A 26497-nucleotide genomic window follows, 5' to 3' on the forward strand; every position below is an offset into this window, starting at 1 on the left:
GAAAAATAATAAGATACATTTTTTTAACAAATTGAAACTCAATGGAGACCATAACCATTCTGAAAACTGGAAACGGGAGAGACACCAAAGTAGGGATAGTGAATGGACAAACCGTCATTCACCCAAGAATCTGTTGTGTGCAGTCCAAGAAGACTAACCCCCAAAACCTGCTATCTCACCCCAGGTCACCTGTACAGTTTCTATCAGACAGGGAATCCACACCTTTACTTTCCAAGTAGAACATCCTTGATAGTATGTAGACTGAAATAGAGGATGACCCAAAGACCTTTTGGCTACAGAGAATGCAGGTAGACCTTGACTTTTAGGACCTGTGGCTTAACAACCATTTGAAGTTATAATGGACTCAAAAAAAGCTACTTATGCCCTGTCCTTGAAGTTACAAGTGCCACATCATTCCCGGAATCACATGATTGCATTTTGGAGCACTTGGCAACCAGCTCACATTTATAACCAGTTGCGGCATCCTCCAGTCACATGATTACATTTTGCTATGTTTTTTGCTACTTTACCCGGGGGGGGGAATGCCCATCGGATAAGCTGGATTGGATGCACGACCACATGATTCACTTAATGACCATGGTGGCTTAATGACCATCATAAAAATGCAACAAACCTGAGTCCAGTCACATGGTGACTCAAGTTATGACTGCAATGACTTACAACTGAAGTTCTGGGCTCAATTGTAGTTGTAAATTGAAGAGTACCTGTAAAATGTCATTTTGAAATCCTAGCCTCAAGAAGGAAGGCAGGAAGAAGATAGTTTGGCCCAAGCAAAACCAAAATAATTTTTCCCTAGCACCACGCTTTTGTCTTTAAAAGAACATTGTCATGATAGGCGATAAAGCAAGAGTTTAGAGAAGATAATAAAGAAAATGCTAGAAAAGAGATAGCATAACATTAATGTGAGGGATCCAGCCCCCTGATGTCACCAGGAAGTCAGTGGGAAAAGATCAATTTCCTAAAGAAGAGGTTATTTCTCCAAATTTATGGAGAAATAAATCTGTCTGGATCCATGATAAATAGAGCTAAGATAGTATCTCTGGAGAATGGAGGGTGAAGGAGGGTGTTCGTAACTGAGACCTAGAAGCCTTCAGGAAAATAAAGCATTAAGGCTGAATAATTTCTAAGCCCTAATTAAAAGTTAGAAATTTGCAGAGAGCAAGGTTCATAATAACAGATTATTTAGACTAGGGTATGCCATTAGGATTGCACACTCTTTTTCCTGAAGACTGTTTCTGTTTGATTATTTTTAATAATTATCTGCGTTAACTTTTGTATTTGAAATTTATTGAATTTTATACAGCCTGAGTTCTTGTAATTTTGTTCCATCTTAGCTTTTTAAGCCATAGATAACCCAATATCAGGAATCTGCACGTAGTCTCCTCCACATTTTTTAATGGAAGATTAAAGTGCTGTTTGTGATTTCATTTGCTTGTAATTGTTTGGGTATTTGACTACTTAACTTCTGTTCATTTAGGGATTCATTGAAACATGCCATGACCAAGGATTCCTAAAACTTTGCATATAACTGTAAATAAATAAGATAGTCATCATTCTAAACTAATAATTTATGGCATTCTGAGATTTATGCCCTATGGTGAAGATAATTAAATAATAACATTGTAATCAATAATGAATTATTACATTATTACTAAGTTTTTTTTTAATAAGAACAGTTATATTAGCATGATCTAGTATAGCTAGATCTATCTAGTCCAATAGCCTATAGACACCTTTCTTTTCAGATATAATAATATGTACCAGCTTGGGACCTTCTCAAATTATTAAAGATCCTATTGAACTAAATATATACCTATAAAATTACAGAGTTATATATTACAATATTAAAAATATTTACCAATTTTAGCATAAGATTTAAAATGAAAATAGCATAAATCTAAATATAATGTATACATTAGTCTTATAAGGTACAGAAAACCACTGCCATGTAAGTACTACTTTCATTATAACAGCTATAATCATCAGGATAAAAATATAAATACAAACATTATACAGTATAATGTTTGTATTTATCTTTTTATCTTATCTTTTTATCATTTTATCTTGATGATTATAGCTTGTGTGTGTGTGTGTACTTATTTTGTCCTGTATGACAACCTGTTATCAGTATGACAACCTGTTAGATAACTTGGGCTGTCACTAGATTTTGCTTATGGTCAAATAATACTTCATAGTAGACAACAGATACAATCTAGAACAGACATGTCAAACACAAGACCTACCATCTGGTTGCGTCTGGCCCATGGACCTGCTCTGGAAACAGTGAAGGACCAGCCCACGGCACCATGGCCCGGCCCAGGACAACCGGGCATTGATCTACAACTTGGTGCCAGCCATCAAAGCCAGGATGCGCTCAGCCTTAGATCCACGGGGCAGCCCTGGAACTAGCGACGGGCACCTGTATGTGTGCAAGAGGCAGTAAGCAAGCAGAGTCCAGCGTCCCTGTTGGCTGTGTTGCCCTGCAGACTGACTTCATCTAGGATGCTGGTGCTGGCCATCTCCTGGGCACACACCCGGGGGGTGGGGCAGAGGCGGTGGGGCAGCTCCTTGCTGGTTCCAGGGCTGACCTGTGTATCTAAGGCTGAGCGCATTCTGGCTTTGATGGATGCAACCAGGTTTTAGATCAGCGCCACCGCCCTTTCTACCAGCACCTCCATGGCCCGCTCACTGACCTAGCCTCGCAGCCACGAGGCTTCCCTTTCACTGGGACCAGTCCCGCCATGTGGGATAGCAACAGCTGGTGGCAGTATGGACACCGGCAGTGCTGGCAATCTCTCCACCTCCCATCACTCTTCCTGAGCATGGAGAAAGGAAAGAGATGAGAATGAGAAGGAAGGAAGGAAGGAAGGAAGGAAGGAAGGAAGGAAGGAAGGAAGGAAGGAAGGAAGGAAGGAAGGAAGGAAGGAAGATTATAATGAGAGGGAGGAAGGATTTGAGGGTAGTCCTGCCTTAGCACTTGGCCACGAGCAGCCCTGCTGCCCTTTCGCCAACCCCTTATCCCCTCCTCCTGATCTCTCCTGGTGGTCTCCCATCCTATCGCTGAGGATGCTTTGGTTACAAAACCGGGTCTCCTCACGGAGAAAGGGAGTGGGCCTCCCTGTGACCCACACATTTTGCCCATGAGCAACTTGGCCAAGGAGAGCGAACCAATCAGCAGCAGCCTTGAGGAGGTAAGTGCAGCCGGGCGCCGCCTTGGGAAAGGCTGGGCGCTTGCCCTCCACTGCCCAGGGCTCTGGGCAGCTTGCATCACTGGGGGTCCTCTGCGTGGCCTGAAAGGGACAGCAAGGCTACTCTGGTGGACAAGGGTATAGTGCTCACCCTGGTCTTGCCTTCCTCAGCTGGAGACAATGCATGCCCCCAGCCCCACCCAGGCACCCCCCAGCCCCACCCAGGCACCCCCTGACTTAAGCGAAGTTGAGCTGGCCATGCCCACCCTCGTTATGCCATCCTGGCCACGCCCACCCCAGCCCCCCAAGGTCAACCACAACCCTGATGTGGCCCTCAATGAAATCGGGTTTGACACCCCTGCTCTAGAACATAGGTGTCTTGACCACATTGAGTGAAGAGAAATTGTCTTGAACCACATATAAAGCCTATAGTTATTGAATATAAATCACACAATTATGTTAAAAGTTTACAATCTTGTGGGGCTGCATTATTAGCTGTCCAGTTCTGTATGTGTCCCAGAGGCCGCAGGTTGGACACATCTGATCTAGAAGTTCCAACTCAATATATTGCATAAAGGTAATGTTTACTTCTGCACTATTTTTATAGGTAAAATCTGTGTGCATTTATGTATTTCTGTTTTAAAAAATAATTATAGATGTAAAAGGAATACAACTTAAGCAAACCAATTTATTTTATCTTTCTATTCATAAGAGAACATACATAGATTATCTAATAGAGTGGCTAGAATAAAATAGTTTGTCAAGTGTGGAATTAGTCTGGAGATAGAAAGTTATTTAAAGGAGAGGACTCAAATTATTCCTTTGGCCGTCTAGGACATTGGAGTACATATTAAAAAAAGGCAGATGTAAATGAAAGTTATGAATCGTGCCATCGAAGTATGCCGTTAAGCTGAATCCAAAGCAGATGAACCACAATGAACTGGCTTTGCCTGAGAAAGGATGTTTTCCTTACTAATCAAAAACAGCCTGAATATGATTCATTATTCTGTTTCCTTTGCAAAATCAACATCACCTTGAAATTTCTGAAGCCTCAGCTTTATTTCCCTCCTGCTCCTATGTTTTTGTGCCAGGCCCTGAGGGGGGAACAAAATGACAGCTTTGTAATGGGTGGAAATAGTTTATTATACCTGACCCCAGATGTGCCTTTTATTTTCCTTTCAAAAGGAAAGGAGTTGACATAGGGCCATTCTCCATTAAGAATGTGGGAGGCTTGTCCCAGCTAGGCAGCAATCCTTAATCAAAAGGCACCTGGTCATAAAACACAACACCTGAGGCTTCTTTCAGGCAGCAAGTGACAGACCCCCTCACCCACAACAAAGGTGCTCTGCATTACTACATAACTCAAAATATCATGCAGTATTAGACAACTTTCTTCCAGTCTGCAGCATTCTTGGGGGGGGGAAATCTTTGAGAAAGTGGTAGGTCTATTATTTCAAAGGGCTCTGGAGGAAACTGATTGTTTAGACCAGTGTTTCTCAACCTTGGCAATGTTAAGATGTCTGGACTTCAACTCCCAGAATTCTCCAGCCAGCTGGAGTTGGCTGGGGAATTCTGGGAGTTGAAGTCCATATATCTTAACATTGCCAAGGTTGAGAAACAGTAGTTTAGACCCAATACAGTCAGGTGTAGTCTGCAAATTTGATGAGTTCCCCATCTATCCCCTCGTCCAAATCGTTGATATAAATATTGAAGAGCACTGGGCCCAGAACAGAGCCCTGGGGCACCCCACTACACACTTCCCTCCATGTAGATGCGGTTCCATTGAGGACCACACGCTGAGTACGGCTGGTCAGCCAGCTACGGATCCATCTGGTGGTGGTGCTTTCTACCCCACATTTTTCTATCTTGTCAAGTAGTAGGTTGTGATCTACTTTATCAAATGCCTTACTGAAGTCGAAGTAAATTATGTCCATAGCATTCCTCTGATCCACTAATTTTGTCACTTGGACAAAGAATGCAATAAGATTTGTCTGGCATGATCTATTTTTGACAAACCCATGTTGGCTTTTAGTAATGACTTTGTTTGCCTCTAGGTGTTCATTGATTCATTGTTTGATTATCTTTTCCAGGATCTTCCCAGGTATTGAGGTCAGGCTGATAGGTCTGTAATTTCCTGGGTCCATTTTTTTTCCTTTTTTGTAGATGGGAATAGAAGGGGAACTTATCAGATTTGCTGATGATACTAAGCTGGCAGGAATAGCCAACACCCTAGATGGTAGGTTCAAGATCCAGATGGATCTTGACAGACTTGAACACTGGGCCCTATGAAACAAAATGAAATTCAATGTAGAGAAAAGTAAAGTCTTACACTTAGGCAAGAAAAACCAAAAGTACACATACATATTGGGCGAAACCAGGCTTAATAGCAGTAACTGTGAGAGGGATCTTGGAGCCTTAGTGGACAATCAGTTAAATATGAACCAACAGTATGTGGCAGTAACCAAGAAAGCCAGTGCAATCCTAAATTGCATCAACAGAGGGATTCAATCAAGATCACGTGAGGTACTAATACCACTCAAAAAACCTTAGTAAGACCACACCTAGAATACTGCAACCAGTTTTGGTCTCCACACTATAAAAAAGATGTTGAGACTTTAGAAAAAGTGCAGAGAAGAGCAACCAAGATGGTTAGGGGACTGAAGGCTAAACATATGAAGAATGGTTACAGGAACATGGGCATAGTGAAGAGACGGACCTGGGGAGACATGATAGCAGTATTCCAATATTGGAGGGGCTGTCAGAGAGAGGAGTGGGACAACCTATTTTCCAAAGCACCTGAAAGCCAGACAAGGAATAATTGATGGAAACTGATCAAGGAGAGATTCAACCTAGAAATAAGGAGAAATTTTCTGACAGTGAGAACAATCAACCAATGGAACAGTTTGCCTTCAGATGTTTTGGGAGCTTCATCATTGGAAGCTTTCAAGAAGAGACTGGACTGCCATCTATCAGAAATGGTGTAGGGTCTCCTGCTTGGGTGGGGGGTTGGTCTAGATAACCTACAAGGTCTCTTCCAACTCTGTTATTCTATTCTGTCCTGTCGTATCCTACCATTAAAGTTCTACATGGCAAGGAGCCAGGTTACCTGAGGGACTGCCTACCCTTAATGGTGTCTGCCAATTCCCACTTGATTTTTGGCTCCCCTCAGTGAAACTGTCAGCTGATAGGACTTTGGAAGCTTGCCTTCTTTGTCATGGCACCTATCTTATGAATAGCTTCTCCCTGGAGATAGAGATTGCCTGATCCCATTGACCTTCAGGGAAGCAGTGAAGATCTGGCTTTTCTCATAATCACTAGTGCCAGAATGCTAATGGAGCTGGCATAGTTTGTTTGGCCTACAGATGTGAACTTTATTGGGGTCTCAACATTGTCTTACTTGTTTTAATGTTTTTCAGTAATTATGTTGTGTTTTTATTCTTATTCAACACCCAAATTCCTTTTGATAATCAAAGTTTCATAAACATTTGTTAAACAAATAAACAAATGCAAATTGTTCTCCTTGCCCTTTGTTGTCATAACCAACCATTGGCAGATCATGACAGAATCCATTTGGCTCTTAGAAGGCTGAATTATCATCTCCCAGCACATGATTATATGTTTCTCTTTCACTCCAACCTGAAGTCTGCATGATTTTCAGAATTTGCAGTGCAAACTGCCCATTGATATTGATTTCTACCATCAAACATCTGTAAAAGATATTCTTTTAGTAAAGTGCCTTCTAGATTATTCTTATACCTGTTTTCTTTATGTAGAACTGTTAATTTGTTTTAACTTAATTTTCATGTTATTGTTCTCCATTACTTTTCTTCGAGTAGCTAGGAATTCAGTAACTCCCAATAACTCTCAGCCAACCCAAAATAATATAATAACTGACAATCCCCAAAGCTGCTGGGAGAATAAGATGAAGTAATAAGATCACACTCATCCTGTCTCCTGTAGAAGCTATTCATCACATTGGACTGGGTTTAGATAATCAGTTTCTTTCAAAAGCACCTGGAGATTTTTCAGCACTATCATCTTGAGTACTTTATTTAAGAAGGGATACAGTGACTATCAGGTAGTTAAAAAGTTTAGAGTGGACTTGTTATGTCTTTCTGTGTATCTAGCAGTCTGATCTTTATTACAAAAATTCATTTACCATACTCCAGATCTATCCAGTCAGTCTCTTCCAGCTTGATCAAATTAGCCATGAAAGGCTGTGGTCAAGTCAGTCTCTTCCAGCTTGATCAAATTAGCCATGAAAGGCTGTGGTCAAGAAAACATCTAGTCAGATACCAAGCACCTTCCTCAAGTCTCCAGAATGGAAACTGGTTCTGATAGGACATCAAGTATCTCATTTGGGCTTGCCTCAATGTGGAATACAGGTCAGAAAAGTGATTTTTATCCCTCTTGCAAATATATCGTAGTAGGCATCTCTGGACTCGAACATTCCATTTGTTGTGGCAGGATTAAATTTCTTTGCCAAGTTACTACTCAAGAATGCAAAGATGGCAGAAAAGAAAGGAAAAAAAGGACCTTGTTTTTGTGCAGAACTTTCCACAATCTGCATTCCAGCCATGCCAACCTGGAGCACTGTTGTTAGATTCTCCTTCAAGTTTCCTGACGCTTGTAACAGCACAACAATGGATGTACCTGAACTAAAGTTCATTTAATCTCTCAGGACTTTATCTGTGCATCAGTTTTGTGAGTTTAGTGCTGAATAGAAAGATTGAGTATTGAGGCTTTAGAATCAAAAATTGCTAATACACTCATTTAATTGTATTGCATAGTTGCAGTTTTACATTAGAAATCTGATTTATACTACTTTAGAGGAATTAATACATGAGATACCTGGTGCTTAAATAAAAACTTATTAAAATAAACATTGTACATAAAACATTTACATAAATGACTGTGGGCTTTTTTGGCATCCAACCCATTTTCCTTATCTACATCCAATCTGTTCTTTCATTCTTGGAGACATATTTAGAAAAGAGATCTACCCAGCAAGAAGGCTCGTATGATGTAAGACATGATTGTAAGACAACTTTGAATACTCAGTCTTTTACTTCAACACTTAGTACGGCTCCCGGATTGTCATGGTACTCACAAAATATTTCGTAGCATTTGAAGTTTGGTTAAACAAGACAAAAAAGTTGAAAGTGCTATCATAAATTGCTGAATTGGACAAATAGAGAAAAAGGGGGCAATTAGCATAAATATAAAATAAAAGCACACTTCCAAATTTTATAGGAACATGGTCCTCTGAAGAAAGTAACAGGCTGATTTCTATGTTCCTTAGTCAAGGACATCACATTTTATGATTAGTAAAGCACTTAATGCAGAAATGTTGTAAAACAGACATTAAGTGGCAGAACTACTTAAAAATGCTAGGTTCACAGAAGGACTTCCCATTCCCAGTGGTAGAACTGTTTTGATTTGTGAACGAGGACACAGCAACCAAACGAGTCTCAAGAGTTTCAAAAGAGAAAACTAGGGAGTTAGAAGATAGGATTTGCTCTGTGTGTGCCCGTGTGCAGCATACACTCTCTTGGATTCAGCCTTTAGTTTGCACACATATATACATAAATTGTAATGAAAAGTTAGCACTGCCTGGAGGAAGTGCTCCTGAACAGTGAAGAAAAGGCCAAAGAGGGGAAACAATGGGCATCAGAGAAAAAGCATAGGAAGAAAAAAGAGTGGAAGAATGATAAAGCACACATGGAAACAGACTGGAGAAGGAAGAAGGGTTCATTGCAGGCCAATATTTATTACTTGCTTAAACTGTTCACTGTTGGTGGCTCTTATATAAATGGAATACAGGTAGCCTTAGATTTAAAACCACAATTGAGCCCAAAATTTCCATTGCTAAGCAAGGCAGTTGCTAAGTGAGTTTTGCTCCATTTTATGACCTTTCTTGTCACAGTTGTTAAGCAAATCACTGCAGTTGTTAAGTGAATCACATGGTCATTAAGCAAATCTGGCACTCCCCATTGACTTTGCTTATTGAAAGGCTGCTGGAAAAGGTTACAAAATGGTGATCGCATGACCCCAGGACAGTGCAACTGTCATAAACACATGCCAGTTGCCAAGTGCCCGCATTTTGATCACATGACTGGGGATGCTGCAGTGGTCATAAGTGTGAAAACCAGTCATAAATCACTTTTTTCTGTACCACTGTAACTTTGGTCACTAAACGAATGGTTATAAGTCAAAGATGAAATGGTTAAGATGGAAAGGGAAAGTTACTCAGACTTCTTTTCTTAACTTGCCTGCTGTTGCTTCCACTTTCCACCTAGTGTTGAAGCTGTTGAAATTCCCATTTGTGTGTGGGCCATTCTGTTCAGCTTTATTTAGTGTTGCTTCCTAACATTGTAATGAATAATTACATGTTTCTCCTCCTGCCCATTCTGCTGGAAATATATGACTGTGGCTCTTAAAATAGATGGACTTGACGCTGCAATAATGGAGGCCACTGCATTATTGTTATGAGTGCAGCAAGTATTGTTTCCTGCTCTGCAGCAGAAAACCTTTTGTCACTCCTTGCATTTTTTTTTTAAAAAAAACATTTATAATGAGAGACTTGTTCCTGCCATACACCATTTGGATTACCCGTCCTTAGGTATTTAATTAGTGTGATTTACTTCTGATCTCTTCTTTTCTCTACAGGTTTTGCATGCAGAAGAGCGTGAGATTGGTACCAGGAGTAACGCTGGATTTAATAGAAAAGTAAGCATTATTTTAAGACTTGAAAACTATTCTTATTTAACTTTATTTTTATTAGATTTAAATCTTGAGTCGTATAAATTTCACCATATTTAGGAAGTACTTCTCTTTAGCTAAGAACATGCATTTATCTCTAAGGTTCTTTGTAATTAAAAGGTTGAAAGATGTTCATGGCCTCAAGGACTAGCCCAGGAATTTAATGCCTTCTAGATACTTTCCAATAAAAAACAGGAATGTAAGCCAAAGAAACCTCACCATCCCTTCTGCATCAAGACATCCATATTTCTGCAGCAAAGCAATGTTTTGTAGTCGTATAGTAATTGTGATCATGTTTGGAATCTGATTTTCATGTGTTCCAGGAATTCTATTTATAACTTTCTTCATTCTAATTTTGAAACTTCCTGAAGTTATTTTGTCTTATGTTCGGAATATGTGCTAAAACAATTTAAAAACCCTGTAATTAGAATTTCATCATTAAATTTTGTAAAACCTTACTTCTTGACAGAAAATGAGTTTATTGGAACTTGATCCAAGAGTCAAGGCACTATGAAATACAATGGAGATCTACATAATGGCTAGTTGCTATGCATACTATGAAATCCTTAGAGCAAAGACATGCTAGAATAACAAAATTCAATAAAATTGTTGCTCTTTAGCTATTCAAATGCGGAGTGTGTGTACACATTGTACATACTGTAGATATATATATAGATTGTACATATAGATGGTGTTTTTAAAAGGAAGATAAAATCCAACTGCAAACTAGAAAAAGAAAAAAAGAAATTGAAGAGAAAGCTGAATACAAAAAGTAGCTTCCAATTTTCTTTAAAGCAGTTGTAAATACAATTATAAATTTACCTCTTTATGGTTAAAATAAAACTCTCCTCTTTCTATAATCTATCAGGTCTAATAATCAAAACTATAAATGATGAGTTCATTTTTTTCTGTTTTACACAAAAAGTCCATGAAGGGATTTCAATCAGTAATAAATATAATTATTGTCCTTTCTCTGATCAGAGAAGTCAGTTTGGATGTCCCCAGCAAGTACTGTCATCTCTCTCAACCATTCCTACCGGTATAAGATAAGATAAGATAACCTTTATTGTCATTTTTTTACTGTGGGCACAACGGCACACATCAAAAATGAAATTTAGTTGCCCGCTCTCAAAGTGAAACACATACATGACGCACACCTAAAACATACTATATACAACATATGTATAGACCCACACCCCTACATACAGTATACATAACAAATAAATATTAAATACTGTCCATCTTGAATATATAACAGAAGGAGAATGCTTGAGAATTCACAAGGTTAATACTGTATGGAATGAAACTTTGGCTGAATCTGGATGTTCTGCTGCAGATACCATGAAGCCTATCAACCATTTTGGCTAGTGCCAAATTTTCCATCTTTGTGCATACAACAAATTCACTGCAGTCAAATGTGGTCTTTTCCATCTTCCTTATTGCTGTAGCTTATTTTATTTGTTCACATTTTTAAGAAATACTATAAGGGTGTTAGAATTATAATTATAGTGAATGCAATAAAATGTAGAAGAAGAAAAATAGAACAATAAAAATGCTTAACCACTTAAATAATGAATAAACAGTAATTAGTTCAACAAATAAAGAAAGCCTGATGAATAAATAAGTTTCAGTTTCTGGTCTAAAAAAGCATATTAAAGGCCAGCCTAATATTCATTAGAAGTTTACTCCACAAGTATTTATTCCACTCATAATATGTTATCCAGCATCAATGCATGAATTATTCCGATACAACTGTCTAGGAAAGGTATCAGTTTGAAAGGAAGTATCCAGTGGGTTACCCCAGGGTTCTATCCTGAGCCCAGTGCTCATCAGAAGTTTTGTAAATGACTTACATAAGAGGATGGAAAGGATGTTCATCAGATTTGCAGGCCACACAAAGCTTCAGGAACTGCTAACCCTTCAAAGAATAGGCTAAAAAAGATCATCTAGGTCTTCAAAAAGATCTTGATGGATTTGAACATTGAGTCCTATACTACCCATTGGTGAGAAATATGGGTTCTTTTGGACTTAGGGAAAAAAATAGAGACTGGTGGTTTCTGACTGAGCAGTATACTTGTGAGAAGTATCTTAGAGTCCCAACAGACCACAGATTAAGCATGAGCCAGCAGCATGCATGGATTTGCTGCAGTGGCCAAAAGAGCCAATGCAGTCTTGAGTGTTATCAACAGAAATACAGTATCAGAGTCATGGGAAGTTTTGGTTCCATTCTATGCTGGTCAGATCCCATATAATATATTGTGTCCAGTTCTTATTGCCATTCTACGGTACAAGGATGCTGAGGATCTGGAAAGAATGCAAAGAAGAATGAAAAAATGATAAGGGCTTGGAGGCTAAATTCTATGAAGAACAGTTAAAGGAACTGGATTTGTTTGCCTAAAGAAGAGAAGGCTAAGGAAACACATAACAGCAGTCTTCTAATACTTGAAAGCTAGCACAGGGAAGAGGCTATGGATTTATTCCCCCATAGTGCCAGTAGAGGGAAGTGTTATAGAATAAGCTCCAAATTTAAGAGAAGAACTTCTTGATTATGAGAGGTATTAAGCAAGTGAAGCAGCGGCCTGCCTCCTGGACCTATAGATGCTCCATCACTAGAAATTTTCCAGAAAGAACTGGACAGTGAAATATCTGGAGTAATATGAAGGTTCCTGCTTTGGGCATGAGATTGAACTAGATGACCTCCAAAATGCCTTCCAATCTTCTTAGACCCCTTTCAGTTGGGGTTCAAACCAGAATTTGATACTGAAATGGCATTGATCATACTCATGGATGACTTCCGACAAGAGCAGTATGGAAGTAGCACATCTATCCTGTCTTTTCTTGTCCTCTCAGTGGCATTCTATACGATTGATCATGGTATCCTTCTGGGCTAGCTTCAGAAACTGTAGGTTGGTAACATTGGATTGTGTTGATTTTCCCCTTTTCTCCTGGGTCAGTTCTAGTCAATGGTGATAGAGGGAGAGAGATCCTACTTTATGGGGTGCCTCAGGGTTTGGTTCTTTCTCCCCTTCTATTTAACATTTACATGAGGCTGCTGGGTAAGGTGATCCCTCAATTTGGGGTGAGATATCAATATGCGGATGACACCCAGCTTTATATTATACACCTATGCCCCTTGAGTGATGCTGTGGATACCCTATTCCAGTGGCTGGAGGCTGTTGCGTACTGGATGGGGTGAAATGGTCTCTGACTCAACCCTAGCAAGACTGAGTTTCTATGAGTATTTGGATCCTCCTGAATCAAGGTTCTTTCATCTTTAGTTCCGTATAGGGTTGTGCTATCCCAGACAGACCCAGTGCGCAATCAGGGGGTCCTCTTAGACCAGAGTTCCACAATGTTTCTGGCTTTGTGGATGGGGTGCATGCATACAGCTCTATTTGCATGAGTGGCATGCATGCGTGCCAGCTGCTCATGCAAATGGAGTGCATGCACTCACACAAGTGAGGATGTGAGTGCACGGACTCGTTCGCTGGCCATTTCTGCGGCGTGGTTGTAATCCCCTTACAGCCCACTAGTGGGCCATGGCCCACAAGTTGGGGAACCCTGTCTTAGACTGATGCCCCCTGCTCAAAGAGCAGGTGACAACCATGAGTAGGAAAGCCTTTGTACACCTTAGGTTAGTGGGCCAATTGTGCCCATTCCTGGACCGGGAGGCCCCAGTCACTATCCCCAATACATCTGTAACCTCTTGTTTAGAATACTACAACATTCTCTATTTCAGTAGATGCCCCTGAAGAGCATTTGGAAATTTCAGCTGGTGCAGAATGTGACTATGTGGGTAATAAGTGATGACAAATATAGAGCATGCATAGCATCATTACTGCCTGAGCTACATTGGTTACCAGGTGTTTCTAAGTGCAATTCAAACTGATTATTCTCTTTAAACCCCCGTACAGCAGGGGTGTCAAACTGCCAGCCCACGGGCCGGTTGCATCATACGCAGGCCGCGCCCACCGCACCTCCAACAATGCAAAAAAAGTCATGATACGTTGTGACATGTCACATGACATGGCAAGTTTGATACCCGTGCTGTACAGTTTGGTGTGGGGTTACCTGTGGGACTGCCTTTTTCCAAGAGTCTCTACTTGTCCAATTCTGTCTAGCAAATTGGGCATGCTACACATCCCGTCAGTCAAAGAATTCAGCTGGCAGGGAGTAGGAGACGGGCCTTTTCTGAAGTAGCCCCTATTCTGTGAAATATCTCGTCAGAGATTAGAACCCTGTTGGCCTTTCATAAGGTTTTAAAACCTTGTCTGGGTTTCCGAGCCTGGGGCACTGAATGTGTTAAGGGCCCCATTTCCTGGCTGCATTGCTAACTGGCTAAATAGCTCAACTGCTGTGTATATTTATTTCGGATGTTTTATTGTTTTTATTGATTGTAAATTTTTTTTTTTACTTTTTAAAATTCTGTATGTTTTTGGAATTGTAGGTCTTCCAGAGTCACTGATTGATATGGGCAGCTATAGAAATTGGATCAATCAATAAATAAACCATATGATCTTGTGATTATAGCTATTATACCAGCTAGTATAGTAATTGTTGATGGTAACTGTTGACCTTGATCGCTTACGTTATTTGGCTTCGGTGACAAAAATAACCCCTAGAATGCATAAATCCCTTAAAATATGGCTCAAAATTATGTTTATTGTTCATAAATAATGTCTAGGAAAAATTACTTTCTATTGAGTAAATTTAACATGTTTAATGAAAGCTGGTACAAGAAAATTAAAATGGATGGCAACCTTATTGGTTTTTTTAATCTAGAAATTTAGAAGGATCTATAGTTTGCTTAATGAATTAAGGCCATTTGAAAGCCTCAGCTTATCAAGTTATAAGAGAATTTGCATTCAATGGTCACATTGAGAGTAGTAAAGCATAAATGGATGTTGATTTGGAAAATGATGTTCCATCATTTATCTCCCATCCAATATTTTTGGGCAATGTAAAACAGGCATTAGCAGTCTGGAAGGTATTAAATAAAGAGATGGTGCAACATTTGTGCTTTATGAAAATTTGTATCGACAAGAACTGACCCTGCGGCATATTTGCAGTTGAATATGCACTGATAGAGCATGACATTGCTGCAGCCCAAATGAAATGCGCCGAAGTAGATAGTGGTGTGGGTTGCATCTCTGCAGCATTGCAGACTTAACGTTTTTGCTATGTCTATTTAAGCAATGACTTAAGTAATGACTTTCTTTAAGCACTGCAGTCATTTTATCTTAAATACTAAGTCTAAAATATTTACCACACATTGAGGATCTGCCAAAAACCTATGAAGAGGCAAACTAAACTTGTCTTCCATTTTTCTGGCACATTAGTTCTTTTTAAAATATAACATTTTCTTTTATATTTAGAAATCTTCCATTTGAGTTGTGCATTACTGTAAGTGCATTTCCAGTGCAATGCAAGTTGATAATATCTTTTCTTCTTAAAATATAGCTTCATTGTATAACTCAGATCTAAGTATTAAAAAGCTAAGCTTTCCTTAGCATGAATTTTTGCAGTTCTCTGAAAGAAGCTTTTGCATTTAATGAATTTTCAATTCACCTCCCTGTAATATTGCTTTGTACCTAAATACAATTTAGTGGGAGCAGTTAATCATCTAAATTTGATTTCCAAGATGCCTTTTCTTGAGATCATTCTATTCAATTCAGTTGGAAAAACAGGCTGTGGTCTCATTTAGATTTCTGGTGTGCCTGTTCATAAGCAATTAGCAACATTCATCCATCTAGTAAAAATGTGTGATAATGAAGCCCAAATATATTACAATTATAACAAATAGCTGTGCATGTACAGGTATGTATTCATAACTGAAATACTTTGTTAGTCAATTCTGACATGTTTAGTTGCAGATTCATTTGCTCTTTAACTCTGGCAAACTAGTGTAGTTGGATATAATTCTTATAGAAATAACTATGATTATGCTCCAAGTCTTAGCAGCCAACTCCAGTCTTCCAAAACTTCCAAATCTTCCAAATCTTCAGTGGTAACAGATAAATGGAACTGCACAGTGGTGGGATTCAAATATGTGAACAACCGGTTCTCTGTGTAGATGCCACTTCCAGAAGTCCATTCTGGGCCTGGGCAACAAAAAATTAGCTACCGGTTCTGCCAAAGTGGTGTGAACCGGCTGAATCCCACCACTGGAACTGCAACATGAAAAGCAACTACCCCATCCTAATAATTGTGTTTTGTTTTCCAGCATCTAACACTATCTTGCCAAAGGTTTCATCAGATTAAAAATTCACCAGAAATTGAACAAGCAACTTACACATCAGATAAACTTGCTATTACTTATGTAGAACTGGAATGCTTTGGTGAAAAAAATGGCATTTATGTTACTGCACCTGGTTTTGTGATTAAAATCCTACAGAACTTCAACCATATACAGTACATTGTCTACTTACTATCAACATTCTGAATCTTTTGGTGTTCAAGAAGTGGCACATTAATAATTTCTTTCCATCCATGTTCAAATAACAATCAAAAGGCTCCAATTTTCCCTAGTATAGCTATGAGTGAGTGAATGAGTGAGTGAGTGAGTGAGTGAGTGAGTGAGTGAGTGAGTGAGTGAGTGAGAAGGGGGGAGGGAGGCAGGCAGGCAGAAAGGAAGGAAGGAAGGAACTTTTTTAACAGTCTCCCAAGAATTGTTTGCCAGTCAACAGGCACTAATATAATATTGTTCCAATCCATATTTATGAGAATTCAGTATGAATATATTACCAAGAAATTCCAAGTTCTGCCTTGCAGAAGTACTACCTTCTTGAAGTACTCCCTGTTGAACAATTTGTCCATTTTGTCCTAGAACAAGTTCCAAAGTGGAAAGCTGTCATCTTAATGACTTTATAAACTTCAGTACCAGTCAATCTTCTGTAAATTGTGCTTGACAAAATGAGGCTTCATCAAGTATTTAATAAGAAAAAAATACTGATAGTTCAGATTGGAGACAAGAAGCTAAAATAAGGCCTGGCAAACAGTATCTTTGATTTGGTTCTGTTTCTCCCTATCTGGATGCTGTCCATTATATTTTAGCATTTACCATGCTAAACTATTACTATTTGAGATGTAGTAATATTTGAAAGTTAAAACAGAATTTAAACATTTGTTCATTGGAAATATGCCAGTTTAACTTTACCTGGAACTTTCAAGTTTTATCTTTTTTATTTTTGTTTTACTTTGCATTCTGTCCCTATGTGGTTTTTATTATATTTTATTGTTGCCAGTTCTTATTGGTTACATTAATCAGCCTTTTGTGGAAAGGTGGGATATAAATCTAATAATTTGATAAATGAGCTCTGCCTTATATAAGACAGAGCTCTCCTTTGCACCATGGAGGCAAATACATTTTTAATGCTCCAGTAAAAATGTTAATTGTATTGGAACAGATACAGCATTGGTAGCATTGGTAGATGACTTTTGTTAGGATTTAGACGAGGGTATTATACCCATCCTGTTCCTTTTAGATCTCTCAATAACTTTCAATGTCATCTAGCATAATAATATCTTCCAAACTATCTACTGAGGTTAGGGGTTGAGGACAGTGGATATTGTGTGGTATTGGTTCTACTCACTCTTGAGCCGGTGTTCCAGTAAGGGAAAGTGGGCAGATTAGCCATGTGGTTTTCCTCTAGATAAATAACTTTGAAAAGTCAATCAAATGGTTTGAGGCTTGATATCATCACTGTGTGGATGATACCCAGCTTTACATCACTATGCCAGCTTAGTCTAGTGATGCCATTAAAGTTTTGTCCAGATGCCTGGAGGCTGCAACTGGTTTAAATTGAATCTTACAAGCTGGAGTTACTCACTGTCCATTAGAGTTCTCCTGTAATGTCTCTTGATGGAGTGGCCCTGTCCCTGAAGGAGCTGATCCATAACTCCTTCTAGAACAGCAGCTGGAGGCTGCAACTGGGGAGCCTTTGCCCAGCTTCAGTTGATGTGCCAGTTGCACCCCTACCTAGGGCAGGAGAATCTTACTATATGACTCACAGGTAATTACCACCTGTTTAGATTACTGCAATACAATTTAAATGGGGCCACTTTTAAAGACCACTTAGAGGCTGCAGTTGGTTCAGAATACCTTCCCTCATTGGAACTGGCCCTGTCAGTACAATCTCCCTAGGAGAATCCACAGGTGGTGTTCCATTTTAGGCATGGGGGAGACGCGGTGGCAAAGCTCAGTAGTGTTGTTTTCCGTAGCAGGACCAATCTTTTGAAACAGCCTCCCAGGAAACTTCCATCAGCTCCCATCAGACTTCCTTCCGGAAGCAGCTCAAAATGGAACTCTGCCTTTGGGTATTTGGTACATGGTTCAATATTGGCTGGGTTATAATTTGACTTTGTTAATTAGTTTTACTCTGTTGTTTTTTTAAATTGATTTGTGGATCTTTTTTTTTTTACTATATATGTTTTATTATGTTTTTGTTTTGTTTTGTAAACCACATATTCTTTTGGGACTGTGGTAGTCTTCACATATATATACACACACACAACGATATAAAATCCTCAAACTCTGGGAAGAATATAAACCAGCTGTTTATTGTTAAAAGAATAAAAACAATACAAACAACTATTTACAATTCTAAAAAACAACCTTAGCTTTCGCTGGTCCACTGCCAGCGTCATCAGAGTGAGTGTTAGGGGTGGGGAGTTTTCTTATAAACCTTGCTGACTCAGTATCCTGCCCATTGATCGTGTGATAGGGCTGTCCGTCCTAACCGGCCGTAATTGCCTCAGTTGTCCAGCCTCCCCTCGCTTGCATTCCAGTTTTGCGACTTTCTTTTCTCCCGTTGTTCCTTTCTCTGTCCTTCCCACTCCTGTCAACCCTACCTTTCCTTGCTGTGCCCCTCCTGCTGGCATATCCATCTGTCCCGCCCGTCCTTCTTGCCCCCGGCCATCTGATGTTATTGCCGCTGGTCTATCTTCCAATCGCCCCCCTCCTCCCCCCATGGCCATTGTGGGTTGCATGTCTGGATCTGGCATTATAGGTGCCCTTCCATTGCTGCCCCCTCCTCCCCACCCAGTGTGTTCACTTGTTGTTCCTGTCTTCTGTTTGGATCTCTTTGCGCATTGGCGTGCACGCGCATTGCAATATCCTTTCCCCCTGCCTCGTCCATATTCGATCAGCCAGAGTGACTGCTGGATTGCTCCCCGATCTGCTCCGTCGTCCGCACCCAGAAGGTCGCTCTACGTAGACATGCGCGTGTGTTGCGGTGTTCTTCCCCCCCTGCCTCATCCATATCCGATCAGCTGAAGTATTTGCAGGATCGTTTCTAGGTTTGTCCCACCATCCGCGTCAGGCGAGCGGTTGTTCATCCTGCTTCTCCTCCCCACGGGTCACATCATTCTCCTCCGCTCATCGTTCTTCCCCCCCCCCTGGCTTCAGCAGTTTGCCGTGTATTCAGTTTCCCTTCATCTACATGGACCATACAGTTGTTGCCTTCTTTAGCTTCTCTCCTTGCGAGCGTGGTCCGCATTTTGGCTTGCTCTTCATATGTTTTCAATGTTGGTATGCCGGGGGCAGCTCTATGTGCTGGTTGATCGAGCACGTATCCGAGAGCCAGGCCTCCCTGAGCAGACGACCTCCTGTGGAGGCATCCTGGGCGATGGCGTCTGCCATATATATATAATGTGTGTGTGTGTGTGTGTGTGTGTACATATAGTTATGGGAATGTTCTTGTTTTGGGGAATAAGAAGGCCTTCAAATCCAATAAAATTATACAATCTCTTATATCTAGAAGGTATTCATAATTAGTAGCATATTTAATATTAATATAATATAATGGAAGCTATGTATTTACATAGGTCATTTTGTATCACTTGTATACCCTTCAGCATCAGAAAATATTTATCCTTGAAAGCCACAGTAACTGAATATATGGCTGTCTTCCCCAACACATCTTTTCATTCAATGCATAACAGTTTTATCTTTAATTGGAAAGCCTTTCAAATGAACTTTTATGTATGACTGTTGGTCTGTTGCTTGCCAATTACATTGACAACATAACTGACATTTGTACCACTGGATAAAATTTACTTAGCACCAGAAGTAGAAAGAAGGATCAATGGTAGTTGAAAATTACATACACAAACAAAACAAATAAACATATATTGAATGCACTTCATTCTCTGGTTTCAATAAATCCTTGTTAAGAATGTGGCAACTGGATAAACGGAGAGTAACATTACTGCTTCATCTCTCTTTTTCACTTTCCTCCCTCATAGACATTTGGCAAATGTTCTGCGAAGCTTTTAAGTTGTTAGATGACTTCTTAAAGTGCATTGAGGACTTCTTACACAGTCTTAACTAAGATTCCTTTACATGGAAGTGTTGGTCTGTCTACAGAGAGAAAACTTGTTTTACAGTGGCAAGATTGACTGCTGATGAATCACAGAGTAGCATTTGAAGATTTGCTTCTGCATGATCTGCTCCGTAGTAGGCTAACCTATAGAACAGAGACGCTTTTTGCTCAACACAGTTGTTATCCAGACTGACTAACGCCAGCAGAATAAATAAGGTTTCTCAGTAATGTTAGTGGAGGAGATATAAAAGAGAGCAATCTTCCTCCGCTTGTCATATTTGAAATGGAAGCTCCCTGTTAACAGCAGGTTTAGAAATCTGTTGGCAAAATAAACAGGAAAACAGCACAACAAATATAGCTCTTTTCATTTGACTTGGGGACTGTTTTACATGTAACCTTTGACCCTTACCTTAAAAGCTCTGCAGAGTTTTCACGTTGTGTTTCAGTTACGCCACCACTGAACGCTTCAGAATTCCCTTTTTCCTGCTGTTTGCACCATGTCTCATGCATTTTTCATCATAGTTAGCTGGGTTGAATACCGCCTGCTCTATATCGTATTTATTGCTTGTTCCGGCAGTTCCTGTGTATAGTGTATGTTCCAGCATGAATAATTAAAAATCTGTGCCGATAAGTGACTGATAAATTGGGATGTGACTTGAAAGGAAAAAATCTGAAATCGAGAAACACCTATTTTTGTAGATAACGAATTGGTATTTGCCTCTTAGTCTTCCTTAGGCTTCCCTTAGGCTTGTTGAGAACAGAGAGGGGTTAGGCCAGTTCCAGAAAGTTTTCCAAGGGACTGTAACATTTACCGTGGGTAACTATGTCTTTCAGTGATATGCAGCCTTGTTTTCCCATTGACACTGTGCTTTCTCAAGACACAACATTTAGTCATATGCGGAACAAAAAGGTCATCCGCAGAGACCCAGATACATTTAACAGATTTCAGCAATGCCATTTGCTTGAAGTTTGATTGGCCATAGAAAATGAATATTTGGTTTATTTTATGTGGAATAATGCCTCCACTCCTCCTCCCTGCATTTGTTCTGTTACAGTGAGACAGAAAAGAGCAGGTGTGCCTGAATCGTGTTATGAATATTTAATCAATTTAGACAGCATTCTCTGGGGAATTTTGTGCATGTTTAGAATATTAATGAAAGAAAGGGAAAAAAATATCTTTTAGGATATTTTCTATCTCCAGTAGATGTGTCAGAACATATCATACTTGAAAGTGAGATTTGTTATGTGGTGGAACTGTACTCCAGAATGAAAACTTCTTGTAAGGTCAGGAACAATCAACACATTTTGGATCCCATGCTCAGAATACAGGTAGTCCTTACAGACTCATTGGATACATGATGGATGGCAAATGAGATAGATGGATGGATGGATGGATGGATGGATGGATGGATGGATGGATAGATAGATAGATAGATAGATAGATAGATAGATAGATAGATAGATAGATAGATAGATAGATAGATAGATAGATAGATAGATAGATAGATAGATAGATAGATAGTCTTCGAGGTATGATGATAACCTATAATAGTAACTTGTGATGGTCATAAAATGGTGATGTGAGAAACCCAATTTTATGATGTTTCTTTGCAACATTCATTAAGCAAATTACCAGAGTCATTAAGTGAATCCACGTTTGTTAAGTGAACAGCGTAGTCATTAAACCAATAGTTCCCTATGGGCGCAGTAAGTGTGAAAAATGCTCATAAGTCACTTTTTTCAATGATGTTGTAATTTTGAACGGTCACTAAATGATCTGTTGTAAGTTGACTACCTCTGTCTATCAACTTCAACTGCATTTTAAACAGAGTAATGGTCTGGTGAAGGTATTCTCTTCAGGTATGAAAAACATGATGTATCAGTTATAGTTGTAGAAGACAGAGATCAGTTTCCTGTGTTGGTCTGCCCCACCTCCATAGGTATCAGAAGCCCAAGAAATTCCAGTAACTGAGGAAGAATGCAGAATAAATCGTTTATAAGAAAAGCATGTACTAGTTTGTTTCTTTAACATTTATATCTGCCTCTTTTAGTATTTAGAATGGCTTATCAGAAAAATAAAATTAATAAACACCAATATATATAATATGTAAAAGCTACCCTCACATCAAACATGACTCTTGGTGACCATTTGATTATCCTAGCAAGTGTATCGAAGCAATTTGCCATTCCTGTCTTCCCATTGTAGCCTATAGCTCTAGACCATGGGTATCAAACTCAATCGCGTCACGTGACGTATCGTAACGTATCACGACATTTTTTGCCTTTGCGGAGCCAGGGTGGCTGTGGCCTGTGCGTGACGCATCCGGCCTGTGGGCCGCCAGTTTAACATCCCTGCTCTAGACTGTTCAAAGAATTCACCTTCATATTCCAGAAGTGGGGGAGGGGATGTTCTTTCTTTGATGCGGGTAAGAAACCATATTAGGCATCACTGAGGCCAATATTGTAGAAGGATTTATTTTACAATCTCATTAGTTGGTATTGGGGTGACAATTCTCTCCTTTTGTTATGTCTGGTTGAATTCATTGTGAAGGTCAAGACTACTGAATATGGATGCCTGAAATATTTGCTGCATTTGAAGTTTTATGTGCATAAGTGAATTTCAGAGCCTTTGAATATTTCAGAGTGTTCAGAACACAGTCATATCCTAAAATGTATATCTTATATTGGCAACTCAGAAAAGGTGCACAAAAATATTTACACAATGGGAAGGATCTGTACAGAACTGCAATTTCCACTGGGGGAAAAATCATGCAGAAATTAGCATAATGGCTAAAATGCATGCATTAGAAAAAACGTGCTTGAATTTGGATAGAAATATGCATGCATACATTTTCCGTTGAATTTTTAAATGGCAGGACAAAACATTACAAAATGTAAAATTGATGAAACAGTACTAACATTTTTATCCCACTGCATATTTTAAGTTATCTACATACCAATATTGTTAATTGTTTGTTAGTTCCACTTACACCAATCAATCTTTTTGAATGTCCCTTAGAGCAGAGGTCCCCAACCTTTTGGGCACCAGGGACTGGTTCCGCGAGGAGAGGTTTTTCCACGGACCAGAGAGGGCATGGTTTTGTGTGCTGCCTGCATCTCGCAGATGGGGCTTTGTTTGTTTGTGCGGACCGTTTGCTGGCATGCCACGGCCTTAGAGGTTGATGATACAGGTACTCAGAATGGAAAATCTGATTGGAATGGTAGTATTCTAGAAGAGAAGGGTAAGAAAATGGAAATTTTTAAAGGTAAAGGAAACAGTCTTTTTGAGATACTTAAATTCAGAAATTTGATAACTATTGTTTACACATTTTTATCTGTTTTTTCACCCATAATTGACATTTGTTTTAACTTATTACGAAAGGGACATTTGCATCTTTCAGCAAACAGTTGAGTTAAACTTTTTTACAGTTGTTTTGGATTGTTCCTTTAAACCACTTTTACAATTCTGTTGGAGAAGAACAGAAACTACAGGCGAAACTACAAAAGAAACAGAAAATGTTTTGGTGCAAATGAATCTATATAATATATTCTGGTTTGCAGCTTGGTTTGCATTTTTGTGATATAAATAGCAAACATGCCTGAAAATAATTCTCAAGGCCACCAAACAGTGCACTGAAGGAAAGAAAAGGGCTTCATCATTAAATAACTGAATATTGATTGAGCTGTCAGGGTATTTGCCAAATTGGATTTCTGAATTTACTGTATAATTTGGGGACCTGTCCTGCAAAAAAAAAGATATTTACCAAAATCTTTTATTAAAGTAAACAAAACTTAATTAATTTTAGACCACTTGAGATATGTGTATCTTCTGCTTCTTCTCATTCTGCATACTGCACTAGAAAGGTTATTAAATAGTAAATTAAGCATTTCATTTAAATAATTAAATTAAAAGAAGTTAACTAACTTATATGTTGCGCTGAGGAAGTTCATCATTCCAAGTGGAGCAAATTGCTTGCTGTCTATTTAATCCAACACAAAAATCATTTGCATGTTCAAAGCTAGTAATATGAGGGCATATCCAGATTCTTCCGTGAAAAGTTAATGGATTTCTATAGATGCTGTAGAGCTATTAAAATATCATATTAAGATATAAATATGAAAACAGTCTTTGTTGCACATATTGCAATATTATTGTTTTTTTCAGTAGACTGTTAGTCAGAGGTATCAAATTCAAATCATCATGAGTGTCACATGAGGGCTAATTACTGACTGTGGTCATAAGTCAAGGACTACCTGTACTATGGTTGACAGTATTGAAATCTGAGCAATTAAGTAGGAGAAAAATGGATGTACGATCTCCATCCTAATTCTGCCACAGTTCATAAGTAAGCACCACTAACGCTATCTCCATGCCATACCCCAGTCCGAAGCCAGATTGGTTATACTGTTATAATACTGTACCTGTTATACAGATAATTTGGGGAGAAGTGGTATTTTTACAGGGGCCTCAACTTGGGATTTGTTTTGGTGTTTTGGTGGAATTTCTTTGGACAGATGGGAAGCTTTAGAAATTTCATTGATAAATAACTACCCTAATCTCATCTTTGTTTGTATAGCCCAGGGGTAGGCAACCTTGGCTCTTTTATGACTCGTGGACTTCAACTCCCAGAATTCCTGAGCCGGCCACGAGTCAAAAGAAGTCCACGAGTCATAAAAAAGCCAAGGTTGCCTACCCCTGGTATAGCCCCTCAAAAATGTGCTCTGTTTACAATAGTGCATTTAAGTGCTGTAGTAATGGATTCCTGCACTGGGCAAGTGGCTAGATTAGATAATCTCCCACATCCCTCCCAACTATTATATTTATAATTCCATGAAATACATTGTCTGAGTATAGCTCAAAGGATTGAACATAAATGAAGAGGAGGAACCCTATCAAGTCAGGTCTGGCTTCAGATACAAGATGTATAGCTAATTTAAAGTAAAGTTAGCATTCTGTTATTTTTATACATTTTAGTTTAATGATATATCATGTTACTCTTCATTTGTTTTTATTTTTGACTTTATACAGCAGAGGCATCCAACCTTGGCAACTTTTAAGACTAGTGGATTTCAATTCCCAGAATTTCCCAGTGAACATGTTTTAGAGCAGGGGTGTCAAACTGTTGACTCACAGGCCAGTTGCATCATACGGAGGCCATGCCCATCCCAGCTCTGGCAAGGCAAAAAAAGTCATAATACCTTGCGACATGTCACATGATGCGACGAGTTTGACACCCTTGTTCTAGAGCATGGGTGTCCATCCTGTTGGCTTGCTTATGCTGCATTGAGTGCAGATTTATTTTGGGCTGCATATAAAATATATAATATAGTGAATGTATACAACTCAGGGGTGTCAAACTCGCAACATCACATGACATGTCATGACGTATCGCGACTTTTTTGCCATTGCCGGCAATGGGGTGGGCGCAGTTTCACTATGATACATCCGGTCTGTGGGCCGGCAGTTTGACACCCCTGATATAACTCATAGAATTATATTATGAATATAAATTTAACACTGTTAATAGTTAATGGTGGCAGCATTTTGACTGAAAATTAGCAATAAGGATTGGAAGCCAGGATGAGTAACAGTTTGCAGGTTTAAGATATGTACAAGTAAGACATGTGCAAGAGAAAGTTCGCTGAATGTAAAAGATAATATCAACACATGGAAGAATTAGAAACAGTGTCCGAAGCTTCTGTCATTTCCAAAGTTTGCTAAAAAAAAATATTTTTGACACTCTAAAACCATTTCTGATGTTATACAATTATTGGCTACCCTGCCCTGCCGTTCAAAAGAGGTAGTTTCTGCTGTACAGAAACTTTTATCCAGACATCAAAATCACTGTTGGAGCTGATGTAGATATATCAGTATAAACTTCCCAAGATCAAAAAACATTTTAGCTTTTTGAACTTTTACAGTAGTTTGTTATAGAGCGTGGGCTGCATGCTCTTTGCTATGCAACAGCTATACAATTCTCATTCAGCTTCCTTTTTATATGCTGTGAAGTAGTTGTTCCAGATTATGCTTCTTAAAGAACTGAGCAGAGAATATTTTATAGAGCAAATTATAATTTAAGAAAAAAAATTAGCAACCATTCATTTATGTATTTATTTAAAAGATATATATGGTAACCTATTTTGTGAGACACAATTCTGGCAGTTAACATCAGTAATAAAGCAACAATAAAACAGGAAGAATAT

At 39.1% G+C, this 26497-nt stretch overlaps 1 protein-coding gene across 2 annotated transcripts in view; it reads left to right on the forward strand.

The window, feature by feature from the left end:
• Positions 1-26497, forward strand: part of RPTOR (regulatory associated protein of MTOR complex 1) — a 395406-nt gene that overhangs the window by 185454 nt on the left and 183455 nt on the right. For both annotated transcript variants that reach the window (XM_015815086.1, XM_015815094.1), the window contains exon 7: positions 9879-9938. In XM_015815086.1, coding sequence (XP_015670572.1) covers positions 9879-9938 — 60 coding nt within the window. The remainder of the gene's footprint in view (positions 1-9878; positions 9939-26497) is intronic.

Source organism: Protobothrops mucrosquamatus, unplaced genomic scaffold (genome assembly GCF_001527695.2).
Source record: "Protobothrops mucrosquamatus isolate PMUCROS unplaced genomic scaffold, P.Mucros_1.0 scaffold_99, whole genome shotgun sequence".
Classification (NCBI taxonomy): Eukaryota; Metazoa; Chordata; class Lepidosauria; order Squamata; family Viperidae; genus Protobothrops; species Protobothrops mucrosquamatus.